Raw genomic sequence first — 25,041 nt, 5'->3', positions numbered from 1 at the left:
GTCTTTACGAAGTTTATGAAAACTTTAAACTTACTAGTTAGCGGCTGGTCAGTGGTACAAAATAGTTTCCCTTCAACATACCTCTAAAACTCCACTTTCGGCTAGGCATGAGGTGCATGGTTTTGCTAGTTCAACTTTGGCCGTCATAAGGACTGGACTTTAGGGCTCGATTGAGCATTTTCTGTCCAACCACTTGTCTAATGGGTAAGGCTTAACTTGTCGATTAGTCTAGTCTTGAACAAGATGGACATGGATAGGGGTGGATGAGACCCAAGCGTTGGGTGGACATTCACTGGCAGGTAGCCTAGGGGCATAGACTGTTCACCTATCCCAAGGGTTCCTGGTTGTGACCGTCTTTGCTGGTCTTTTTTGTTTAGGGCTATACTAGTTGGTGGTTTTTGGCATGAATTCCGCCTGGGTGTCGTGGTGGCATGAGGCGTGTGATGACACGTGAGGAAGGATTGTCCAGTGGGTAAAGTAGTACACCGTTGGCTAAAGAGTATGATCTATTTGAATAGTCGCGCCCTCAGTTATGGGCAAGTGGAGCGACAACTCAAAGTTAGAAAAACTTTCTAGGTTGAAATGTCATTTGAAAACTTGTAAAGCTAGGATAAGAAGAGTTTGTGTTGGAGTGTGGCTTGGTGTGCCAAGTTCGCATTGGTGCACAGCTTGTTTAAGCAAGATCGCGTTGGTTCGCAACTTGATGAAGCAAGAATCGTGTTGTTGCGTGACTTGAATTTAACCTGATATAGGAATAGAATTTGGTTTATTAAATTGTTTTTTAACTTTTTTAAATTTAACTGCTCGTTTATAGCAAATTAGCCCTATGTATGCTTCCTTTGTACTCCCTTGCATTACTTTTGCATCGTCCCGGCGTGGTCTACGGAGTACGAAAGTACTCAGCCTTGCTTCTTCCCCCCTCCCCTAGCAGAGGAGTTCTTCGAAGATGGTGGCTTTGGTTTCTAGCTTGCGCCTGCCGTCAAGTGCCTGTGGTTACGCGCGTGTTTCTAGCTTGGTTTCTAGCTTGCGCCTGTTAGTCGTCTACTTTGTCCTTTCATTTGTCTTTGAGTGTAGGGCCTTTGGTCGCCCATGTAATAAAATTTTTTTACGCTTCCACTTGTAAACTCTATTAACTATCCACTCTGTTATGTGTACCTTGCCTCCTGGTACAAGGAATAATGCACTCTCAAATAGAATATAGTGGACTATTTTCTGGGTGTTACACACTAAGAGTCCATTTATAAATGTTGTTTTGGATTTAAAAATAAAGAAAAATAATATAAAAGAGTCATTGTGTAAATACAGTTTAGAAAAATCCAAATTTCAGATTAAAATTTTAAAATAATTAATATTGAGAAAAGAGTGCAATTATAAATACAATCTAAAAACATCTAGAATCCAATTGGGTCAGAATTCAAAATAAAGCAAACTAATATAAAAGAGTCCATGTATAAATACAATTTAGGAAATCAAGATTTCAGATTAAAAATTTAAAATAATTGATATTGAGGAAGAGTCCATCTATAAATATATTTTGGAAACATATAAAATTCCAGTTCAAAATAAGTAAAATTAAGAGAAAGAGTCAACGTATAAATACAATTTAGAAGTATCTAAAATTAGAATTACAAATTAATTGTTGTGCGTAGAAGAGTTTATGTATAGGTACAATTTGGAATACAAATAAATAAGGTTCATGTAAAAATTTTTATAAAAAATTAATTTTGAATAATATTTAAAAATTAATTATTATTAAGATAAAAGACCCTATATAACAACGTCAGTCGAGTAATATGTGCAGACCAAATAATCTGTGTTGGGCTAACGTGCTAGTTTTTTTTTCTAATTGTTGCTCGTGTGAGCAGGGGTGGATCCAACATAGGAGCGATGGAGGCTCGAGACCCCGCTACCCTGTTAAAGCCATTGGAGCTCACAACGACCCCCTAACATTTTATGGCAAAGATCAGTAGAAACGTAGGTTGAAACTTATTTTAATTTGTTCATACCCTTAGTCTCGTTGGCTAGATCTGCCACTGTGTACGAGCTTAGTACCGCTTTAACAGACATCTATTATACATAGAAAATTGTTTAGTACGTGTTTATAAATAACATCAGGTATAGATTATTTTCCATTATACTACATATTTGGTACGCTGGTTAGCTACTTACCTTTAAGATATATATAACAATTCCTGGAATATTGCGGGCAATTGGTAAGTCGGTTGTACGATATAAACCGGGGTTACTCTTCTACTAGAAGTTCTCCAATTTCTCCTATCCAGCTCGGTTGGATCCTTGTAATTCTGCGGCCTCTGTTATCTCCAGCCTCGCTTTATCGCTGCAATAAAGGCCCATTTGGCATCATCGGCGTACTGGAAGCTGCAGAAAGTCGAGACAGTTGGCTCTGCAGCCTGACAGCTCATCGTCTCAGAGCATCCGATGAAGTTGTCACCCGGGGCATTCTTCCTTTCCTGCGTCATGAGACCAAACTAAAGCAAAGCATCTCTTTCCATATATATATACTCCTACTAACCTCACGAAGCAAAGGTAATTTCCTCTTTTTTTATTTAGCATCGATCTCCTGTGTGTATAAGAGAAGCCCAGAGAGAAGGCACTGGCACATTCGTGACAGCCGCAATCGTCAGCAGATTAATCTCAATGTTTGTTTTCTTTTCTCCAATTGTGTGTTTTTTTTTTGCTTCTGCTAATACATTAGATGGCAGTGTATTTTCTGTGTGGATTTGTAAGATGCTGCAGATTAGCTGTGCTACTTATCTCTTACGGTTATCGAAACACTGCTTTCATCATAGCACTGAGAATTAATTTTGTTTATTCATTTGCTTGAGTTCTGCTTCAGTAAACACTCCTCTGCTGGCACAACAAAATATGTTCATCTTTTTCGAATAAAAACAGCGTGCGTTTTCGTGTTCGTTGGTGCAGCGTCTCCATGGGTTCCAAGAAGGACGCAGCACCAACCTGGGCAGAGCAGTGGGGCTCCGGCGGCGACGGGAGCAGCAAGAAAGGAGGAGCCGGGAGCGGGAGCGGCGAGAAGAAGACGACGGTGGCCGGGAACGTGAAGGCGGCGGCGTCGGAGAGCCTCGTGAAGGCGAAGGCGGCGGCGATGGTGGGAGCGCAGAAGGTGAAGTCCGGCACGAGCAGCGGCATCAAGTGGGTGAAGGAGCAGTACCAGAAGAGGGCTTCCAAGTGACGGAGCTCACTCTGATGCGTTGCCATGCCATCTCAATCTCACCATTGTTGCTTTTAATTAGCTCGAAGATGCGTCGACCTGACGACAGATTATGTAGTCGTACGTCTTAGGTGTTATTCATTTGGTTGATCTTATTAAACTTTTGGGTTCTTAATACAAGAGTTTCTTGAATTACGAAGGTTGATGTAATATTGCATCCTGCAGTGTGTAAACATTACTAGTCGGCTTAAGCATGAAACTTACGTCGTCGTTAACTTGTTATCCAACAAAATGGAACTCAAAAAGCAAGGAAAATATAGTAAGGCCTCCTACATGAGTCATACTCCCTCCGTCAAAATATATAAGAGGTCTTTCTTTATTTATTAGAATGGTTAAGTATAAAAAAAATAACTAGTATACCACTCGTTAAAGACAAGTACCAAATTTGGTGAAAAACCGTGGAGAGTGAGGACCCGGGCTAGCCCCTTTGTGCTCTGTCCTGGAGGTAAGACTATAGTTGGCCATAAGGCCCGAGGCCCGACGGCTTGGCCCAAACATAGCATGGCCCGATGGTTGGGCCGTGCTTGGGCCACACCCTCGATACGCTAGGCCTACCCCGCATGGCTCAATTGAATTAAAAAATATTTGGGGACATAAAATAGACTTAAATTATTTATATAAGGTCTGGCTTAAAAATATAAATATGTAAAATTGACTTATTATAGCCATATGTAATATGGCCTAAAGAATTGAGGGACTAAATATAGACTTATTTAGAGAAAAAGCACGATGGACCATTTTTCAATTTGGGCCGACCTAGCATGACCCGAGTGGTATTGGTCTATGCCTGGGCCACCACTACAGGAGATTTGGCCTTCTATGACAATTTTCATATGACAAAACACTTTTTAGCCCTAGAAGCGATGTGTTTATGACAATTTTTCTATGGATGACAAGCGTTTGTGACTAAGATGTGATTTAGTCATAAACAACTATCACCATATGCTTTTCCTAATCTTTGTGACAATACTACATGATAAAAGTGATGAAATATGATTGTCATAAATTTAAAATCAATTATCCAAATCTTTCTGACAATAACTCATGAAAAAATTGATGGAATGTGATTTGTCATAAATTAAAAATCGTTTTTAGAAAAGAACTCCTTGGTGCAGCCACGCAAGCACATCTAGGTGGACTAGTGGGACCCACGTGTAAGGTAAAATATTAATAAATTAAAAATACTTTTTTAGAATTGCGCCACGTGAGCATGTCTAGGTGGACTAGTGGGACCCACATGCAAGGTAAAATATTAACTGGAAAAGAAAAAAGTTTTAGTGCTTTTTTGAGGTGAGGAGGGATTGAAACCACAACCTCTGACTTCCCGAGTTAAGAGACAACCGCTGAGCTACTCGTGTGTTGCCTTACAAATGTTGATTCCTTTTTTTTATATCTCTTTAATCGTATTTTGCAAAGACCGTAGTAGGGGCCCGACGTCGCCGCCCTCTTTTTCCCCATCACGCTTGCTGGAGCCCGACGCCACCGCCCTTTCCTCGTCGCGCCTTGTGGATCCCAATACCACCGCCCTTTCCCACGCCGCCGGTAGTAGCCCCACCCCGTCCCCAACGCGCATGCTGAGTTCGACGCCGCTGCCCTTTGCCCAATGCGCCTGCTGGAGCTCGACGCTGACGAAAGGAGGCTGCCACCACCGGCTGGATCCCATGCTGCCGGCTGGATTCCACGCCACCGGCAGTAGCTCTACCTCGCCCTAGGAGCTCGACGCCACCTAACTGCAGCTCCAGGCCACCGGGCTTAATGGGCACAAATGCTGGGAACACGACCAAGAGCACGACGTTGACGGCAGTAGCCCGACCACCTTCGCCTCCAGGATCTAGACGGCTGGCGACATATCCAAGCTGTCGAGCTTCACGGGCTCAACCAGGAGCTCCAGCCTGGGATCGCCGCCAACCGCAGGTTAGGTCGACCTAAGACTGCTCCATCCCCTTCGATTAGGAAGGAAAGGTACATATGAGATGAACTTATGTTTTGGTTTTATATTTTGAACTGAAACCATAGATATGAAGTGATCAAATAGGTAAATAGCAGTCTGGGCAATGATCAGTCATTCTTGCTTGTCTTATTTCAATATGCCACAGATGGAAAGAACTTGGATGAATTGTAAGTTGTTTAGCAAGGAGCATCGGGTTGGGGTCACTGAGTTCATGAACTTTGTTTCTAAAAATTTGAGTGGCAATCAGAAGATATTATGCCCATGCCGTAAGTGTTTGAATTGGTTACATCAATATAAAGGACGTGTAGAGGATGACTTACTTATGTACGGGATGTCTAGCACATACACTCGGTGGATAAATCATGGAGAAGAACCATTGGTTATGGCCAATGTAAATGTTGAGCATTTGAATGAAGATATTGGTTGCAATGTTGAGCATTTGAATGAAGATGTTGGCTGCAATGTTGAATTTGGGATGAATGAGCCTCAAGATGACCCAGAAGATGATCAAATGTACCGTATGGTACATGATTTATGCCCAGAGCAAAATCATGGACCAAGAACAAAGTCAAAGTTTGCCACCATATTAGAAGAGATGAAACAGGTGCTAGACCCTAGTGGCCCCTATACTAGGTTTTCTTTTGTGGTGAAGTTGCTCCACATCAAGTCATTTTACAGAATTAGCAATGTTGCATTCAGTGCTTTTTTGGACATTTTAAGTTCAGCATTTCCAAATTGTTCTCTCCCTGTGTCCTATGCTGAAGCAAAGAATTTTACTCGTGCATTAGGACTTGGATATGAGTCAATACATGTGTGTCCGAATAATTGTGTTCTTTTTCGTAAGAAATTGGCTAAAAAGGATGCATGTCCAATATGTGGTGCTTCACGATGGAAGGATGGAGATGGCTGAAGGCAGATTCCAGAAAAGGTTCTAAGGCATTTTCCTTTGATTCCAAGGTTGAAGAGGATGTTTGGATCAAAAGAACTTTCAGTTGAGGCACAATGACACAAGTTGAAGAGGAAACCAGTAGACAATGAGCTTAGCCATCCTGCTGATGGTGAGGCATGGAAGGATTTTGATAGGAACTATGAATGGTTTGCAAATGATGCACGAAATGTCCGACATGGCCTCGCTACTGATGGGTTTAATCCATTTGGCAAGATGAGCTCCTCATATAGCATGTGGCCAGTATTTCTTATCCCTTACAACTTTCCTCCATGGCAATGTATGGAACAATCCAACTTCATGATGTGCCTACTTATTCCTGGTCCAACATGCCTAGGAAAGGATATGGATCTCTTCCTGCAGCCACTAGTCGAGGAATTATTAAATCCCTGGAGTGGTATCCCTACTTTGGATGCATTGACTGAGAAAGAATTTGATCTTCACGCTGCAGTCATATGGTGCATTCATGATTATCCAGCATTGAGCACACTTTCAGGTAGAATAACTAGAGGTTACTATGCTTGTGTTCGCTGTGATAAAAATCCTTGCTCCAAAAGACTTAGGAACAAGATTTGCTACATTGGCCATCGTCGTTTTCTTCCCGTCGGCCATATTTGGAGGAGAAAGAAAGATTTTAATGGTCAGACTGAAGAACGTGTACAACCTAAAGAATTTACTCAAGACGAGTTGATGCAGCAATTGGCGAGGGTGGAACGTGTAAGACCTGGGAACCATCCTAATAACAGAAAGAGAAAGAGGGTAGAAGAAGGTCAATGCTGGAAGCGTAGGTCAACCCTGCGGGATTTGCCATATTGGTCTACTTTGAAGCTACGTCACAATCTTGATGTTATGCATATTGAGAAAAATATATGTGAGGCCCTTCTCGGTACATTTCTCAACATCGTAGGCAAATCAAAGGACTCTGTTACTGCGAGGCTTGATTTGGAAGATATGGGCATAAGGAAAAATTTACACTTGAAGGATGATGAGAATTCATCATGCTCTGCTCCACACACTCCATTTATGATGACTAAAGCTCAGAAAAGTGCTTTTTGTGCTTTCATAAAGAATGTCAAATTCCCAGATGGATATGCCTCCAATTTAGCAAGGTGTATTAGTGTGGATGAATGCAAATTACAAGCATTGAAAACTCACGATTGTCATATCCTTCTACAAAGGATATTACCAGTCGTCTCCTAGGAATCATGCATAAGGAAATATATGAAGCAATTACTGAATTAGGTAACTTTTTCCAGCAAATTTGTGCTAAGAAATTGAAGTTAGATGTCTTGAATAGGATGAGAGGTGAAATCCCAATAATATTGTGCAAGCTTGAGAAGATTTTCCCACCTTCCTTTTTTGATGTGATGGTGCACTTGCCCATTCATTTAATCGATGATGCAATCCTACGAGGTCCAGTTCAATATGGATGGATGTACCCTGTAGAACGCAGGTTGCTGGCCTTGAAACGTTTTGTGAGGAACATGGCAAGGCCTGAGGGGTCCATTGCAGAGGCATATGTCGCAAATGAGTGCTTGACTGCTTGCTCAAGGTATTTCGATGATGTTGACACTAGGCACAATCGTGCGGGCAGGAACAAAGAGCGTGTTCCTATGAGTACATGTGGTTTATCTATTTTCCAGCATGGAGCAAATCTGTTGGGGGCACCGAGGCTTAAATATGATGAGAAGGAGTATGACATGATGGTTTGGTATGTCCTCAACAATACTAAGGAGGTCGAGCCATTTATAGAGTATGTCCTTCAATAATGCACATGTTTTTATTTCTATCATACTAGCAGGTACCCACAATTTGATAATTTATTTTGCAACCAACTACAACTAGTCAAAATCATAGATAATTGATTTTGCATCCAGCTACAGCAAGCCATATACCACTCTCATTCACTTGTCTGCAATCATTTTTACTGAACTTGACCCTGTAGCTGTCACATGTGAATTGTGAGATAAAATTTTAGCTCTCACATGGGAGTGTGCACTTGTTTGCAGGATTTACAGGAATGAGATGGCTGCCAATGGTAATGTTGAGGAGAACCTTGCTAAGGAATTTCTAGGATGGTTTAGGAAACATGTGAGTCATTATTTAAGTATTTTTAGTTTTGGCTGTGAGATAATATGTCATTATTTAAGTATTTGCAATTTAAGAAACCTTGCTAATTTTACTGCAGCTTGCTACTCGAAGGTTTGTAAATGGAGAACAAATCAGTGAAGACCTATATGCATTGGCAAGTCTACCACTTCTTAGAGTTCGTATATTTTTAGGATGTATTGTTGATGGTGTCCGATATCACACCGTGGACCGTGAGAGAAATAAAAGAACACAAAATAGTGGAGTCATGGTTGAGGGGTCACATAATGGAGAAGATATAGACTTTTATGGTCAGCTAAAAGAAGTAATACAATTGCAGTACAACTCTGATGTTGACTGTCAAAGGACAGTGGTGTTATTCAAGTGTGATTGGTCTGATACCTGTAGCAAAAAGTCTAGGATGAAGAATGATGGATATTTCAAGAGCATTAGCCATAGCAGTTGTTGGTACAAGGATGACGCTTTCATTCTTGCCACACAGGCAACAAAGATTTTTTACTTGGATAATAACAAGCATGGTGAACCTTGGATAGTTGTTCAAAAATTTTCGCATCGACACTTGTGGAATGTGAATGAAGAAGCAAATGATGACAAGCAAGAGGGAGGGGTGGTTGATCTGACATACCAAGATGATGAGCAAGAAATATCTCGAGTTGAAACTGTGGAAGGATCTTCGGTCGACGAACAGCCAATCAACACAGAAGATGGTATTAGTGTGGCAAAGTCCCTAGTTGATCAGATTCGTAGGCAGCGGGATCTGGAAGTTAACGAACATGACTTGTACAATGATGATGATGCTACTTTAGATCAGTATGATAGTGAAAATGAATGTACAATTATGATCCCTAATGATGATGGTGAGTATAGTGATGTTGAGTAATTGAGATATGTGAATTTGAGTTGAGTTGTGATGAAATTGTAGTTTTTAAATAGCTCCTAATGTGTCTTAGAAGCTGCTGAATTTGTTACCTGTAAAATAATTATTATTTGTGAACTCAGTTATGTAAACTCCTTAATTGGGATATGTGAATTCGAGATGTTCTTGGTCCCGAGAATTTTACTGACATGTGTTGCTTTCATTTTTTTTGGATTGTGAGAGGACAGCATAGTTCCAAGTCAGGTTGCTGGAATATCTGTGCCATTTTTTGCCTTGTTTCTACTCCAGGGATCACTACTCTAATTTGCACATCTTGGATGATCGATGACATGGTATTTCCTTGTACTAGCTACTGCTAATGTCTTGTAGTTTTTTGAAAATATTTATCCTAAGTCATATATGTATTTTATATCCTATTGCTTCGAACGGATTGAGGCACTAAACAAATTCAAATGAAAAAGTTGTCAGCTACAAAGTTTTACAACTTTTCGATATCTACAGCTATCATTTTGGTTATTTTTCCATCCGAGGTCATTTACAAAATTTGAATTTCAAATTCGAGAAATTCAAACATACTTTTCCTTGACAAGATGATTTCAAATGGAAAAGTTATCACCTACAAAGGTTCATACCTTTTGGGGATCTACAACTTTTATTTTTGTTGTTTTTCTATCCGAGGTCATTTGAAAAATTCAAATTTCAAATTAAAGACATTCAAATGTAATTTTCCTTGACAACTACAAAGTTGTATTACTTCTTAAGATCTACAAAATTTTATTTTGACCACTAGACCATTTGTTTCTCCAAAATAGTGATAGTAACATTATTGACAAATCTTGGATATCTCTCCTCTAGTTTCATACACCATATCAAAAACATATAAATTTTGTGTACAATATTACTATTCCTTTGTTAAAAGAACAAATAACTAAAATAAAAGTTATAGATCTTGATGAGCTCTTCAACTTTATGTCAATGGCTTCTTTAGCTAAAATCATCTTGTGTTTGAAATTGACATTTCATGTTTTCATTTTTAAATTTAAATTTTGAAATAATAACACTAAAAAAATGACCAAAATAATAGCATTAAGAACACAATAACTTGATAGAGAATGATTTTAGAAAACTTTAGGGAAAAAAACGTCACATTTGGAGTTAGAATGAGGGACAAAGACTAATTACAAGTTTTAGCCACGGATTAAAAAGAGAAATCAGAGTCCTTTAACAATTTAAAATTGAATTTAAAATAGAATTTTGAAGCATCAAATTAATTCAAATCAAAAAGTTGCCAACTACAAAGTTCAATAACTTTTTGAGATCTACAACTTTTGTATTAGTCATTTCTCCATCCGAGATCATTTTAAAAAAAAATCAAATTTTAGTACTAATTGAAATGTCAAACAAAAATTAAAGCATTCATTATTTGATGATTAAATACTTATTGCAGAAATTTATTTTGCTTCCTATTTTTAACTAAAGTTGTAATCACTTTCAGAGCAGTTTATTTTCAACTTAGAAAAAATTCAGTACCAAACATATTATCTCTAATAAATTGTCCAATGAATAGTAGAAATGGAAAATAAAAAGGGTTCCCGCTAACCTGTGCGAGCCAAAACAGCCCAGCCCGCCACTATTTTTGATGGTGAAAGACACTTCTGCCCATACCATCTATATGCTGCCACTCATCCTAGGTGAGGGCATTTTCGCACAAAGCCAACCAGTGTGCCACACATATATATACAAAGCTAACCCTAGAATCACTCCTCGTTCCAAACTTCATTTCATTTTCGATCGTCCGCCGCCACTCCCCCTTTCAGACCAGAACAAAGATGCCTCCGGGGAAGAAGACGGCAAGAGCATCAATGGCGGTCCTAGGTGCTTCTCGACTGTCCCTTCCTACTTCCTCCCATGGCCTCTGTCCTCTATCCCTCTAGTTGCACAGCCCTGATGTACTGCATCGGTAGCCGTCCGTGCCGTCTGTGGCTTGTCGGCATTCTCGAGCACAGCCCTCTTGCCAGCACTCTACTTGTAGGCATGACCACCGCTGCTCTGATCCCAACCCCTACCCTGCACACTGCAAGCCCACATCGGGCTGCCTTGGCCAGCCTAGGAGGTGCACGGTGCTATGGGCTCTGCATCCTGAGCCGCTGCTTGCGTACTAGCAGAGGAAGCGGTGGTGAGATTGATGGAGCTGAGGTGAGAGGCTTGAGGGCAGGGGTGAGATTGAGGGAGCAGAGGAAGCGGAGGTCAATTGAGGGGCTCTGCAAGCTAAGCCATTTCTTGCCTACTGTTTTGCTTTTAGCATGGCGTACAACACATGTAGTATATATTAATTATTAAGGTTGCAAAGCTTGTATAAGTCCGTTCACTGGCTAGAGAAATCAAAAGATGGTCAACTAATATGAAGATGTAATATTTATTATGCTACATTTTCAAAGACTCATTTTTTGTAAGATTTTATTTTTACTGAATGTTTATTTAGCCATACTGGAGAAGTCCTCTAAATATCATAATTTTGTTAAGCTTGTTTAGCTTGGGTTGTTCTGAGGCAGTAATAGATTTGGATGTTCAGATGCTTGTTTAGCTTCAGTTGTTCTCATGGAATGTTATTGTACTGGTACTAGTACTATCACTTTTGATTATTTCATTTTCATTTAGCTGCCACTAATTCCAATGTACCAATGTTTCTACAGAACCACCATTAACTGACATTGAGAAGGAGAGGGCTAAGAATATCATGAGGATCAATCAGAGAATGCAACAGTTGGGTGTCAAAAGACTAGCAACGATTGTTAAGCAGTCATATGCTAGGAATAAACCAAGTAAAAACAGGAAGAAACATGGCCAGCTTAGTGAAAGCACTGAACTTGAGGTAACAACTCTTGCACTAAACAACATGTTGGCCATTTTTGAATAATACTTGTATGTACCTTTCAAGTGGAAATGTCTCGGTATCTTATGGTATCATGTCTCTGTTTGCTTTGTAAGGTTGTGGCACCGCCTGTTGCTACAATAGGAGCATCATCCAAGAAGGTGCTAGCACCTAACAATTTGGAACAAACAAGGTGCACTAGACAGAGTGTGAGACAAAAAGAAGCAGCTGCCCTAAATCTAGTTGAAGCAACAGAGGTACCAGCACCAATATCAAATTCTACTATCTAGAATGAGGAAGGGATGGACATTGCTGAAGAAGGCAAGCCCCTTCAGCTATTTATTTCAATGTCAACTTATGTGATCTGTTTCATTCATAATAGTTGCATGAAACTTATTATTGACAATAAGGTTTTTGAAATGTATTATTTAGGCACCCTCACTGTAAGTACACAAGTGGAGCAACGGGGAGTGAGTATGGGCATAGAATTGGATAGCATAACTAGAGGTTTAGGGACTAGGATACCGATTGTTATAAATGAAGGAAGAAGAAGGCCGGAGCCACTTATGCAGGCTGCAAAGCTAGCTTCTGAGAGTGGGATCATACTCAGGCAGCATATACCCATATATACATGTTGGAAAGAATACAAGAACAACAAAGACCAATTCGATAACTTCAAAAACAAACTAGCTGTAAGACGTTGTTTCAGCAGTTCAATCAATGCTAATTCTGTCCTTCACATTTTTAAATATGTACTAATGTTTTCTCAATCAATGTATAGATAAAATTCAGCATGACTGGTGAATAGGAGGATGTAACTTCTGCGTGTGCTGACTTACTAAAGGGTGGAACATGCCAAATGAGGTATAGGCTCAAGAAGAAATACTTCAATGGGGTACCAACCAATCAAGTTAGGACTACATCACCATGTTCATCTATGACTGATGAACAATGGCAAAAATTGGTAGACATGTGGTCAGACCCAAAACACAAGGTATGGTTTATGCCAGTATTGGTTTTCTGTGAGTCTGGTAGTTGAATTTGAGTACCACATCAAATTTGTGTTGTTTCTATTAGTAGTGATTGGTACATGCATGGCAGTTACATATGCATTCTGTGATGTTTGATAGTATTTTGGTGGTGGTTCAGAAAATAATCCACGCTTTTTCTGCCTTGCATGTTTTGGTCCAATGAAATTGGTATGCCTGGTCATTAAGGACATGCCTTATCTTAATTAATATCCTCACAAGATGCAGTTTAATCCACCTAGACTCAAATATAATGTGGTTTAATAGGGTTCACTAAGGACATGCCTTATTTTGTGGATGTGAGAGGGCTACATAGTTCTAGTCAAGTTACTGAAATTTATTGGTGTAGTTTTATTATCATTTTTAGGCCCAAGTGTGGCATGATATGATGCTTGCCATATCATCAATCTATCTGTAGGCCTAGTTTTAGATTGGCATAATTGCTCCTTGATTTATTTGTAGGTCATCATAGTCTACAATGAACTACACATATCAGTAATTAGCTCATATCATCCATGATTTAACTGTAGTAAACATTACATTCAAAGAACTGTGCTTGACCAGGTTGTTCATACAATACTAGATTGCTGCTACTGTTTTCATTATTTGTTCTATTACTTATGCCACACAATTGTTTCATGTCTAGGAAAAATGTGAAAAGGTCCGAATGAACCGATCAAAAGTTAAGTTGCATGGGTGTACTGGATCTCGGTCTTACATTGCGGCAGCCTACGCCGCGGTAAGAAAATAAACCTATCATGTCATGTAGTTGTATGACAGCATGCATGTGTTAGAACATGTTTTTCTCTTGCCTGTGTATTTTAACACGTGCATTGCTAATGCCATTCTATGTTCGTGAATTTCAGAAGCAAGAAAAATACAAAGATATATAGCCCACTGCAATTGATCTATTCAAGTTGACGCATTGCAGTAAAACTAAGGATTTAAGTGATGATGCCAAGAAAGCTGCAGTAAGTATCTCTCCTTTTTTTAGCACTGCATAATGAACCATATAAATAAATACAAACTTGACAAGTCATTGTCTTGCTAGGATGATATGGAAGCCATTTTGACAAGACCAGTACAACAAGGGGAGCAGGAAAATACTTGCACAGAGATTGTTTCCCAAGTGTTGTCAAAGTCAAGCACATTCCTTCGTAATGTGGGACTTCGGCAGACTGTTGCTGCTCCAAAATCCGTATCACCGCAGATGCAGGAGCTACGAGCTCAATTGGAGACTGAGAAAGAAGAATCTGCAGGACTTCGACAAAAGCTCGAGAAGATGGAAGCACAGGCAGAAGAATCTAAGGCAAAAGCTCAGAAACAAGTTGAGGAGACTGACATCTTGGAGAAGAAAATAGCAGAAACTGAGAACCTTGTTCGGCAGATGATAGCATTTGGACAGAGTCAAGTCACTCATCAGACCACTCTCCCTTGACTTGGTTGTGTTCAGGTACACATCATTTGTCACTTATTAGTCTCTAAACTGAAATCTACTGACCTAGTATAAACTGAAATTAGTGCTAATCTGGATGGTGGTTGAGAAAAATGCAATCAGTGGGTTTTCAGTTCCAAAGTGAATAATTAGCTATCTAGTGTTCATTTCTTATAGTGCCAATTTTTGACACCATGTTCTTTGCAGGTTGTTCAACTCATTTTGCCGATCTATGAATGGAGTTCGGGTGTGACTATGACTATAGTCTGGAACCATGTTTCTTTGCTTTTGGCGTGAGTAGAGTGTGGTTTGGTGATGACATAAACTTGTGCTTCTTGTTCTTGCCGTGACATGCAATGTGACTGGAGTGTGGCTATGGTTGTTGGTGAAAAAGTGATGACTAAAACTTTTCATGCTGCTATTGATGTATGGTTGGTCATATAGAACTTTGTTGGACCAATTTTATTGTGATTCATGTGTATGGCTAGTGAAAGGTTAGAACTATTGTATGAACCATTCTATCGATGTCGCTCTGTTGAGCTATTGTATGGCTGATATGAACCATCAATTTTAGAGGAAATACTTTGTTCAGATGTCTAATTACTATTGTTATTAAAATGCATGTGGTTTTATTATTTATGATGATTCTTTATATGGGCTTCGGTTGGATTATTAGGTGCAAATTGGGCTGAAATATTATTGGGCCTATATGGAAAAAATAAATAGGCTATTAGTAATTGGGCCAAAATGGTTGGCCGGCCCATAGGCCAATGGTATTAGTTCAGTTAGAATTGTAAAAACCAGCCTAGGGGCCAATCGGGCCAAATTCATTTTTATGACACAAATTTTTGTCATACTACTTGTGCCACGTCATATGCCACGTCATGTGCCACGTCAGGATATAAACACTTTTCATCATCCCATCTAACATATTATGACAAATATAATGACAAATACCATAGTCATAATCTGGTGACAAACATACAATGGTCACAAAGATTAGTGACAATTGAATTTGTTAGTCATAGAAGAGGTTTTATGACCCACCTTCTATGACAACTGCCATGTTGTCACAGAAGAGGTACAATGACAACAAAAAGGTTGTATTTGTCACAATCAGTTAGTCATAAAAGGCCTAAGCTCTTGTAGTGCACTAGTGCCGCCCATGGGCTAGCACGACACGGCCTGACATGTTGATCGGGTCGTGCCGGCCTGATGCATTCCGGCACGGGCCCCACCGTGTGTGGGTTGTGCCGCACAGGCGGCCCATTTGACCAACTATAAGTAAGTCCGCACACTAAATTCATGGAGAACTCCCTGGATCAGGAGGAGAGAGAATAATATGTTTAGACAAGTTGGAACTGGGTAAGCTTAATACACTACTTTCATATGATTTCTTTCTTTGGATTTTGGTAAGAGGACGAATTTTCTAAATATTGAAAAGCCATTCCCTTGGCATAGGTTATTCATTTGTACCCATAATCCAAGGTCAATAAAACTATTTTAATGTGGACAATTACATTCATGTCGATACGCCCTATGGCAGCGCTATACAGCATAATATCGATATACAAGACCAAGTCAACAAGAAGGGGCGAAAGGTAGAAAAAACCAATCTACCAAATCTTTTAGTGAAAATAGAAGAACCCCAAAATTAATATGCTAACCTATCAATATTGGTCATCTTTATGCCGTCAGTCCAACCGCTCAAGAATAAGAGAATACAACTTGACGATATATTAACGTTATTGCATCAATATGTGTTTACAAAGTGCATACAAAGCACTCCTCTGAAACCCTAATTTTTTTCTATTACAAAAAAAAATTACCTTTAGGGCCTCAACCCCTCTTCTTTCTATACTAAAAAAACCCATCACTAACTAGCAGTAGAACTACTTGTCCTAGAACCAAATCTTCAATTTAGGAAACTAAGTTAATTTACCAAAATAAATTATCTCCTTCCAAATTACATGTCCAAATCATATTTTTGTTTCTCAACTTTCTATTCATATCTCTTCACAATTTCTACAGTAATTATAGACAACTTGTGTAGCACACTACTAATTCATCCCTACGCAGTGTCCATCCATCGTGTGTACCTGATATGCAATAACATCAACCAGCTTCTTGGCTTGTCTAGACCTCCCTACTCTCTAAGCCTAGTTCTGATCCCACTATCGATCGATGTTGACCTCCAAGGATCCTGACTCTAGTGCAACCATGTCACGTGACATTCTGACCGTATTAGACCTTGGTTCTTCTCTAAACCTAGTCCCAAACCTTGCGATTGACCACAGTTAACCTTAGGTTACCTACACACATAAAGATACACCAACCATTTCCGGGCATATATATCACAAATTGGCCCACATTAGTTGCATGTAATCACACTAACACCAACACATATTTCAAAGAAAATATATATTAAATAAATCATTTCTAAAACCAGTTGTTCATCACAAAATTTTAATCCTAACTATGATCTTACAAAGACAATTTGGTATGACTTGTCTTGCCTATTGCAAAAAGGTGATGACCGCGTCTCCCAATTGAGGCCCGCTGTCATTGTACAAGGGGAGACTTGGTCATTCATGCAGAGTGGATAGAGCATTAACCACTTAGTCATCGTCTCTCCAATCCAATAGGTTCCCATCCATCATGTGCTCCTGACAAAGCACACCCTAAATTTGCCTCGTCTGGTGCCTCCAACCTACTACATTGAAAGTAGTTGATGGGGTAGTTGGGGGCTAACTCACCCCTAATGCTTGCTTTTGTTGGCCTCCCAACCCCAGGCACTAGCTAGGTAAGGACTGACTAGGGCAGGCCCATTCTCTCAGGTGATTTTCCTCATGCACCACCAATTGACCTGGTCATCCCAGGTTCAGGAAAGACACGTGCTTTCTTTTAGCCCTATGTTATGGGAACCATTTTCCCCATGACACTGATAACCATTATGCATAATATCCTATTCCTTTTGTGGTAATGTCATATGCCAATACTGAAGTGAAGCCAGTTGGAAAACGTAGAGATAACATACATAGAATTAGGCATTTTTTGTTATCAAATATTTTATCATTTTAACAACACCAAATTGACAAACATAGTTCATTAATACTAAATAAAACTAGTTTTCTCATGGTTCTCTGCACTCCCTTAAGCCAATTACCAAAATACTTTTTTGCATTTTGTGCTGGGAGGATTGAAAGAAAAAAAAACGTACATCGTCATGCAAAATGAAGCATATGACAATTGAAAAACAATTGTTGAATTGTCTCTAGTCTCCCCTCTAAATCCTTTTAGCAAGGCTTTCCTCTGCTAGGATTAATTACTGCCACTTAAATAAATGTAACACCTGGTCTTTCTATTACCCTAAGTTCTATCGGGTCCCTGCTAGATGCCCCAATTCATGTATCACACTCATCAAGATTTCCTTCATCTCATACAAGATCCCTCAAACAATCCCTTAGCATCCAAACTCTCAAAAAGAAAACCCCAAGAATTGAAACCTATCTATTTATCCCTAGACAATTAGCCCAAACTCTCGAGCCCAGATCTCACCTCCTCCCCATGTTTTCTACCCTAGCCGTGTCCTTCCCACATATGCCACCAGCTCTTCCACATCCATCATTAGTTCCATAGCACCACACGCTAGGCCATCCCTACTTCGTCCACATAGCACACCGATCCCACACCTGGATTCCCACATCGCCCATTTTCACGCCGAACGCCACCGGTGCCATCCCCGGCCTTCCTCCATCTCTGCCTTCTGCTCCTGCTACCTGGAGGCCTATAAAAGGGGTGGGATCTCAGAGTAAAACTAGAAATCAAGACTAAATGTGCATTAATACTGGTCGAGGACTAGCCTAGGTACACAAGTGATAAATTAAGCACATATACCATAGTATTAAATAAATAAAATTGTCTTATCAAAGCAAGGGAAAGGTAAATCAACTAATAAATGGAAAAGGACTCCACATGTAATCCTTAATGGTAGTGACTAAGCTTGCTCCTCAGAAAAGCCTTCATCGGAGCCGTACTCCACCTCAAGGGAAAAGAGGGAGAAAATCTCAAAGATCAAATTAGGCCTTCGGTGAAACTCGAGAACTTTGTAATTACAAGATATGGCAATATAAATATAAACCGCTCCTTTTTGTGACTAGAGCAGCCCTAGGATGAAGCTTGCATGCAAATAATGGCAATGTTGGGTTTAACTAGTCTGCTTTTAGCTATTGCAAGCACAAATTAAACTGTCTCTTTCCTAGAGGAGAAATTTCCCCGATCAAAGTGATTGTATTGAACTAATTTGTAATAAATTCCTACAAAATTACTATAAAATTTGTGTTGCCTAACGGATAAAAGTTGTTGCTTGCGTTCTTTTACTAGCTTATCCCTAGATTATTCATCGGTTCTTACGTACGTGCTTTCCGAACTACTAAACATTGGATTCCTTTTTTTTTCAAAAAGTCTATATATAGAAGTTTATCATCTCATCTTTATAAAGTAGATTTTAATTTGTTAGTAGTTAATTGCATTGTTCATATCATTAGATAGATACTAAAATATTAGATAATTTTTCATCTTTATAGGCCTCTATATGGGCCGTCTATCCAGCTCGTGGACCAACTTCCTGCGGATCTGTCCACAGTTTCAATGTGAACAATAATCAGAAACTAACCTATCCTAGAACAAATGCAAGACCATATATATACATCTCCGTCCATGCACTGTCACAGCTATCCAACTTCTTTGATATTCATGCATCCATATACTCAACGTACATATTTTTGCTGGTTTGTTTGAAGTGGAGGTGGTTTTCCTAGTTCATACTCTTATTATACATATTTTGTTGACATAAATGTTACATAATTTGGTCCACAATGATGAAACTTACCTAATTGAAATTCATGAACTACAAAACTGGTTATTACATTATTTTTGTTGAAAACTAATACATTGCCCATCAACGTAAACAACACCAACCTTTGTAACTTTCGAGCCACCAAGTTCACCATCAAGACATCGTTGAGTCAACCGTGAGCTGCATTTTGATATTGACAACCTCTTCAGCGAACTAGGCAGACCACTCGCAGGCAATGCCTCCAAAGCCGGGCAGTTCTCTATGCAGAGTTCTTCCAGCACAGGCAGAGTGCACAAATTCGCCGGAAGCATACGCAACTCGTTGCAGTTTTTAATGCTCAGAGTTTGCAGCTTCTCAAGCCACTCAAATCCCTCCTCCAAATCACCGAAGAATGAGCGACTCCCGTCGATCTCTAGGGTCTCAAGAGAGTGAAGCCTGTCAAACATGCTCAATTTCAGAAGCAGCGTGTTCTCCAGGTGAAGGCTGCACACGTTGAACAGGCAGTTGAGCCAATCCAGAGGCTCGATCCTCCTCTCCTGGTGAGTGCTAACATGGCAGCAGCTGGTGATCTGCAGCGTCCATACAGAGAACAGGAAGGGGTAGTCATCCACCCACGCCCCCTGCGCGATGAAGCACTCGTTGATCTGGAGCTTCCGCAGCGATGTGTGGAACTTGTCGACCAGCAGATTCGGACAGTCGTACAGCGAGAGGTCTGTCAGTGCAGTCAGGTCCTGGAAACCGTCGGTGAGGTCGCATGTGACGCTGTCGCAGTTCTTGATTGACAGGAGCTCCAGGGACCTTAGGAGTTGCTGCTGCTGGAGCAGACCAGATCCTAGCGATTTGAGACTGTGGCACTGATGTATTTCAAGTGTTGTGAGCCTTGATGTCCATCTGCCTTCTTTTGATGTTGCAATTGCATCTGACGACGATGGTGGTGATGAATTCCAGTCCTGTATCCTCGGTAGAGCTTCGAGACCAACATCCTCGATGAACATTGTTGTCAGCGTAAGTGGAAGGTCCGGAAGTTTTCTCAGCTTTGGGCAGTTTCTTATCTGGATTTCGCAGAGGCTGGGGAACACAGTGTTTCTTGGTTTTGAGCTGTCTGTCAACCATTCAGTACAGTCCAACGCATCTTCGATAACAAGGCGTTTCAGCTTGGGGAACATGATGCGATCTGGCCGTTGAGGAACAGTCGCCACCTTGTTGACAGAATGCATCCTTCTCATCTCAAGAATCTCTAGGCAAGGCAGGATGTGCAATGGTGGGAGACTCTTCAGGTTCGTGCAATCTGTCAAGATCACTGAAGTAGCATTTGATAGTGAACAGGGAGTTTTTAGCATCCATGGTGGGCATTTCGTGGCTGCATAGCCTGTAATCCTCAGATCTTTCAGGTTCTCATGTGGTTGCAAGCACTCAAGTAGGCCTTCATCTGTGGAAACCTCTCTGCTTTGGCCATCACAGCTGCTCCATGACAGTTCTAATCTCTTCAGATGCTGCATACCTTTCAAGATGCCCTTGCTTACCTCACCAACATCAACCTGATGGAGATGGCCAAGACAAAGGGCACCTCGGAGCTGTGTCATTCCCTGTAAAGCATCGATGCGCGAAATGCTGCTAACGTTGTACACCTCCAGTTCTTGCAAATGTGAGAGATTCTGTATTTTTGTTATGTCAGAAAGAAAATGCTCACTTCCATGCAAATGCCTCAGATGAATCAGATTCGAGATACCATTGGGAGGACGGAGATAAGGAGAACTGGAGCTGACATCCAGAACCTGTAGGAGATAAAGATCGCAGACTGACTCGGGAAGATCTGCTATTCTGTTCCTGGATAAATTCAGATACCGGAGGCGTCGGAGAAGACCGATCTCAGCAGGTAGAAATGCTATATTTGCGTATGTCAGACCAAGAACTCTCATACTCCTTGCAACCGTGAAAATCTCAGCTAGAAGTTGAATAAATTCGTCCGAATTACTGAAATCCGCAAAGAACATAATTGTACGGACCCGACGAAGGAAGTGTTGATCTGCCCCAGATGAATGAGATGTCCTCAATGCCAGATCGCCTTTCAGCTTCGTGAGGTTGTTTGTCACGATTGTGAGGTGACGAACTTCTGGTGGCACCTCCCCTGAGTTTTCAGTGACCGCGAAGAACTGGTTTGCTGACACTGCCTGTGCTAGTTTTTTCATCGAATTATGCACCACATATCTGCTGCTACTTCCAATTGGCTGAAAGAAGCATCTCTCGACCAAATCATCGAAGAACTTGCCTCCAATGTCGTCGGGGCTCGCCGCGGCATCGTCGGGATATATCATCCCCTGTGCTACCCACATCTGAACCAGTTCATCCTTGGTGAAGACATGGCTGCGTGGAAACACGGCGGAATACGCAAAGCATTGCTTGAGGCGGGGGTCGAGGTGCTGGTAGCTCAGCCACAACGCCGGCGAGACGCCGGCGCCGGCGTCTCTCCTGCTCTGCTCCCAGAGCTTGTCATCCAGCACGGCTTTCCAGTGGTCCTCCTCTCGCCGGAGACACAGTGAGCGTGCGATCGCCGTCGCCGGTAATGGCAGGCCGCCCATCCTCTTAGCTAGCTCCGACGCGACTGTCTCCATTGGCGACTGCGCCTCTTCCTCGTCGTCGTCGGCGGCTTCGACGTCGTCCCACTCGTCGCCCAGTGGAGTGTAATCTTCAGACTCGTCAGTGCTGCCGAATGCCAAGTGCCTGAACATCTTCTGGTAATCCTTGGATGCCAAGGACTTCAGTGGTAATGCAGGCATCGTCCCTATTCCATTCGCTGCATTGTCAGATTGAGTTGTCACCATGATTAAGCTCCTCCGAGCTGCAGGTTGGAGAAGCCTCGTGAGATCTTTCCACTGGACGTCGCCGACGTCGCTGACATCGTCGAGCACGAGCAGGAACCTCTTGCCGGCCAACTCCTGGCGCAGAAGCTCCCTGATGTCTTCGACTTTGCGGCCATCTCCGCCTCCGGCGACCCCATGGATCATCTGGACCAGGAGCTCCTCCTTGAGCTGGACCTCGCCGGAGACGTGCACCCACATGCGCACGGCGAACTCTGCCCTGACGACGTCGTGGTGGAAGACGAACCGCGCGAGCGCCGTCTTGCCGACGCCCTCGGCGCCGACGACAGGGAGGACGCCGATGGCCAGGCGGTAATGCGGGTCGTCGCTGAACCTCACCTTCTCCAAGATCTGCTCCGCCTCAGCTTCTCTCCCGAATATGTCGCTCTGAATCTGATCGTGACCAGCTGCTCCCGTTCTCGCTGCCTCTGCTTTTGCTGAAACCACCGTGGCATAGTTCCTCCGCAGCACGACGTTCTCGTACGCCGCCGACGTGCACCTGTACGCAGCTTGCGCCACCGTCTCAAATGCAATCGCCAAGCCGCGCAGATCGACGCTGCTCATCTTCCCCTTGGAGCTTCTGCCATGGCCGCCGCTACTTCCAACGGCGTTTCTTGGCGGGCTGAAGCATAGCAGGAACTTGAGCGGGCTGCGCGGCTTCCTCGCCGCGCCGGCGGCCGGGGCGCACGCGACGCTGGCGTCGACGCCCCTTGCCGTCACGTCGCTCTGGAGGACCGCGTAGGCGAGGTCGTCGAGGGCGTCGTCGGCCGAGCAGGCGGCGTCGAGCAGATCCTGAAGCGGCCGCTGGGTGACGTCGATCGCGCCGGCGTCGGCGGCGTCGAGGACACGCCATACGGGCGCGAGGAGGGCCTCGAGGCGCCGGAGGTGGCCGGCGGCGGCGTCGTCGAGCTCCGGGAGCAGAGCAAGGCCCTTGGCGATGAGGCGCGCGAGCACGGCCGCGACGAACGCCGACGCCTGCCATCCCAACGCCGACGGCATCGCCGTCGTGGACAGCTGACGCGGTGGCACCATTCGTACCGACCCGATCAATCGACTGTTCTTGGTTGCACTGATCGATCTTGCAGGTTGGTCGATCGACGATGGTGCCTCTTGGAAAGCGGGAGAAGGTGTAGGTCGCTCTTGGCCGGACGACGTGCTGGCACGGATGTCAACCTGTCAAAATTATTATCGAAACGACTTTCGTATCTTGGATGGAAAATATAACTGTTGTTTTATCTTTTTCAACTTCCATTTATAAGTAATTTCCAAGAATTAAGTAAGTACAGTGTTTGCTGCGTCCAAAAATATAAGGCACCTGTTCAGCTTAATTATAACTAGCATGGTGGCCCGCGCAGATTGCGCGGCTAGCATTGATATAAAAGTCTTTCACATAATATAATAATCTTTTTATATTTTATCGTGAAAAAATATGTTACGTAGTAATATAATTTAAATTCTAACCTGATCAAAATTACATATATGACATTTTAGTTAATATAGTAATCCATATGTGCATAAAACAAACATGATTGATGCTTTAGTATTCTCTTAATAATACTAATAATAAATTTTGCGGTATAGTTTTTACCTTGTTTTCTCCATCTTTATCTTCAATATAATAGCAGTTACTCACACTATCACCAACTACACCGTTCCACCAACTAAAGATGGCATATTATATAAGTTTATTCGTGATGGCTTATAATTCGATCCGAGTAAAACGATGTCCATCATAATCAACACTATTTTATTTCTAGGTTTCTTATATTTTATTGTGTTATTGTTTCTCGCTATTTGGATTCTAGCTAGTAATTATGTTATCACATTGATATAGGTTCGAAGATCCCATCTAATTTGTTAGTTATACTTTTTATGTGGATAAGAGGGTCTAGCTATTTTATTTTTCTTTGATTAAGGCGCTTATTCTAACAATTTTCACTTAACGTGAGAATTTCTACCAATTTTATCTGGTAGGATTAATATGTGGTTCCTATAAGAGTACTCAATTATTATAGTTAAAATATGTAACCTTCTCTCAATATTATCTATTTTTTCTAGATTTGAAAATTTTCTAGTAAACTCTTTTCTCATTTATAATTATTTCAAACCTGAATTTAAGATATTTATGAATTATATGTCCACATGAAATTTTCTCTTTGTACTATTTATTTTTAATTCAAATTTAAAATATTTCTAAATTGTACTTCTTCTTAAGCTCTTGATATTATTTTTTAATTCAAATTTAGATACTTCTAAATTATATTCCACACGGATCCTTTGTTTAACAGTACTTATTTTAATCTGATTTTTAGATGTTTCTAAATTATTTCTACTTGCAATATTTTTTAGTTTTCTCTATTTTTTTCAAATTTGTATTTCTAATTGATTTTTTTATTTTTCTATTAATATGTGATTTGTTTAGGCAGTGAGAGCGCATGTAGTAGCCTCCTTCTATAATATTACTTTATTAATATAATAGAATGTAAACCTCAAATGCAAAAGTAAAGTTAAAAGAAATAAACTTTGCGGTTGGTTGTTACATTCTCCTCAGACCAAATAATTTTATCCACGCATTGGCATGGAAAATATCGATCAATGCCCATGCGGATATATTTTACAGTCTGGATTGTTCTAAATTTTATATCCTTTTGTTTTCCAATTTGGTGGTCTAATAGGGAGGACTCAAACTACATGAGCCTCTGTTTCCTTTTTTTTTTCACAATTATATCATAGTCCAGATAGGGTTGTGATATCCATGACACTGCAACCTTGTTTCTTCTTTCTTATGTACATAAAAGTCCAGACATAATTAACGCTGTTAATTTGTATCGTTATTATTTATCTCACCCTGATTTAACGT

At 41.2% G+C, this 25,041-nt stretch overlaps 3 protein-coding genes and 1 long non-coding RNA gene across 5 annotated transcripts; 3 read left to right on the top strand and 1 right to left on the bottom strand.

The window, feature by feature from the left end:
* The first annotated feature begins 2,427 nt into the window (after positions 1–2,427).
* Positions 2,428–3,469, top strand: LOC121053971. 2 transcript variants are annotated; one of them, XM_040522707.1, is made up of 2 exons: positions 2,428–2,547; positions 2,941–3,469. In XM_040522707.1, exon 2 carries the CDS (start codon positions 2,948–2,950, stop codon positions 3,206–3,208), a length of 261 nt encoding a protein of 86 aa, XP_040378641.1. In that variant the 5' UTR covers positions 2,428–2,547; positions 2,941–2,947; the 3' UTR covers positions 3,209–3,469. The 2 variants fall into 2 exon arrangements, with proteins under 2 accessions (XP_040378641.1, XP_040378640.1); XM_040522706.1 differs by lacking the exon at positions 2,428–2,547 and adding an exon at positions 2,578–2,660.
* Positions 3,470–5,343: 1,874 nt separating this feature from the next.
* On the top strand, positions 5,344–9,313 carry LOC107303903. The gene is made up of 3 exons (XM_015835188.1): positions 5,344–7,897; positions 8,154–8,235; positions 8,333–9,313. Exons 1-3 carry the CDS (start codon positions 7,272–7,274, stop codon positions 9,131–9,133), a joined length of 1,509 nt encoding a protein of 502 aa, XP_015690674.1. The 5' UTR covers positions 5,344–7,271; the 3' UTR covers positions 9,134–9,313.
* Positions 9,314–13,605: 4,292 nt separating this feature from the next.
* On the top strand, positions 13,606–15,046 carry LOC102699674. Its single transcript, XR_005811443.1, has 4 exons — positions 13,606–13,769; positions 13,897–14,001; positions 14,082–14,483; positions 14,673–15,046. It is a non-coding gene; the product is annotated as an uncharacterized LOC102699674 (long non-coding RNA).
* Positions 15,047–19,229: 4,183 nt separating this feature from the next.
* Positions 19,230–23,180, bottom strand: LOC102699391 (disease resistance protein RGA2-like). Its single transcript, XM_015834470.2, has one exon. It carries the CDS (start codon positions 23,178–23,180, stop codon positions 19,395–19,397), a length of 3,786 nt encoding a protein of 1,261 aa, XP_015689956.2. The 3' UTR covers positions 19,230–19,394.
* Positions 23,181–25,041: the final 1,861 nt, after the last annotated feature.

The sequence above is a fragment of the Oryza brachyantha genome, chromosome 3, assembly GCF_000231095.2.
Source record: "Oryza brachyantha chromosome 3, ObraRS2, whole genome shotgun sequence".
Lineage (NCBI taxonomy): Eukaryota > Viridiplantae > Streptophyta > Magnoliopsida > Poales > Poaceae > Oryza > Oryza brachyantha.
This window is presented reverse-complemented; position numbering and strand designations above follow the sequence as displayed.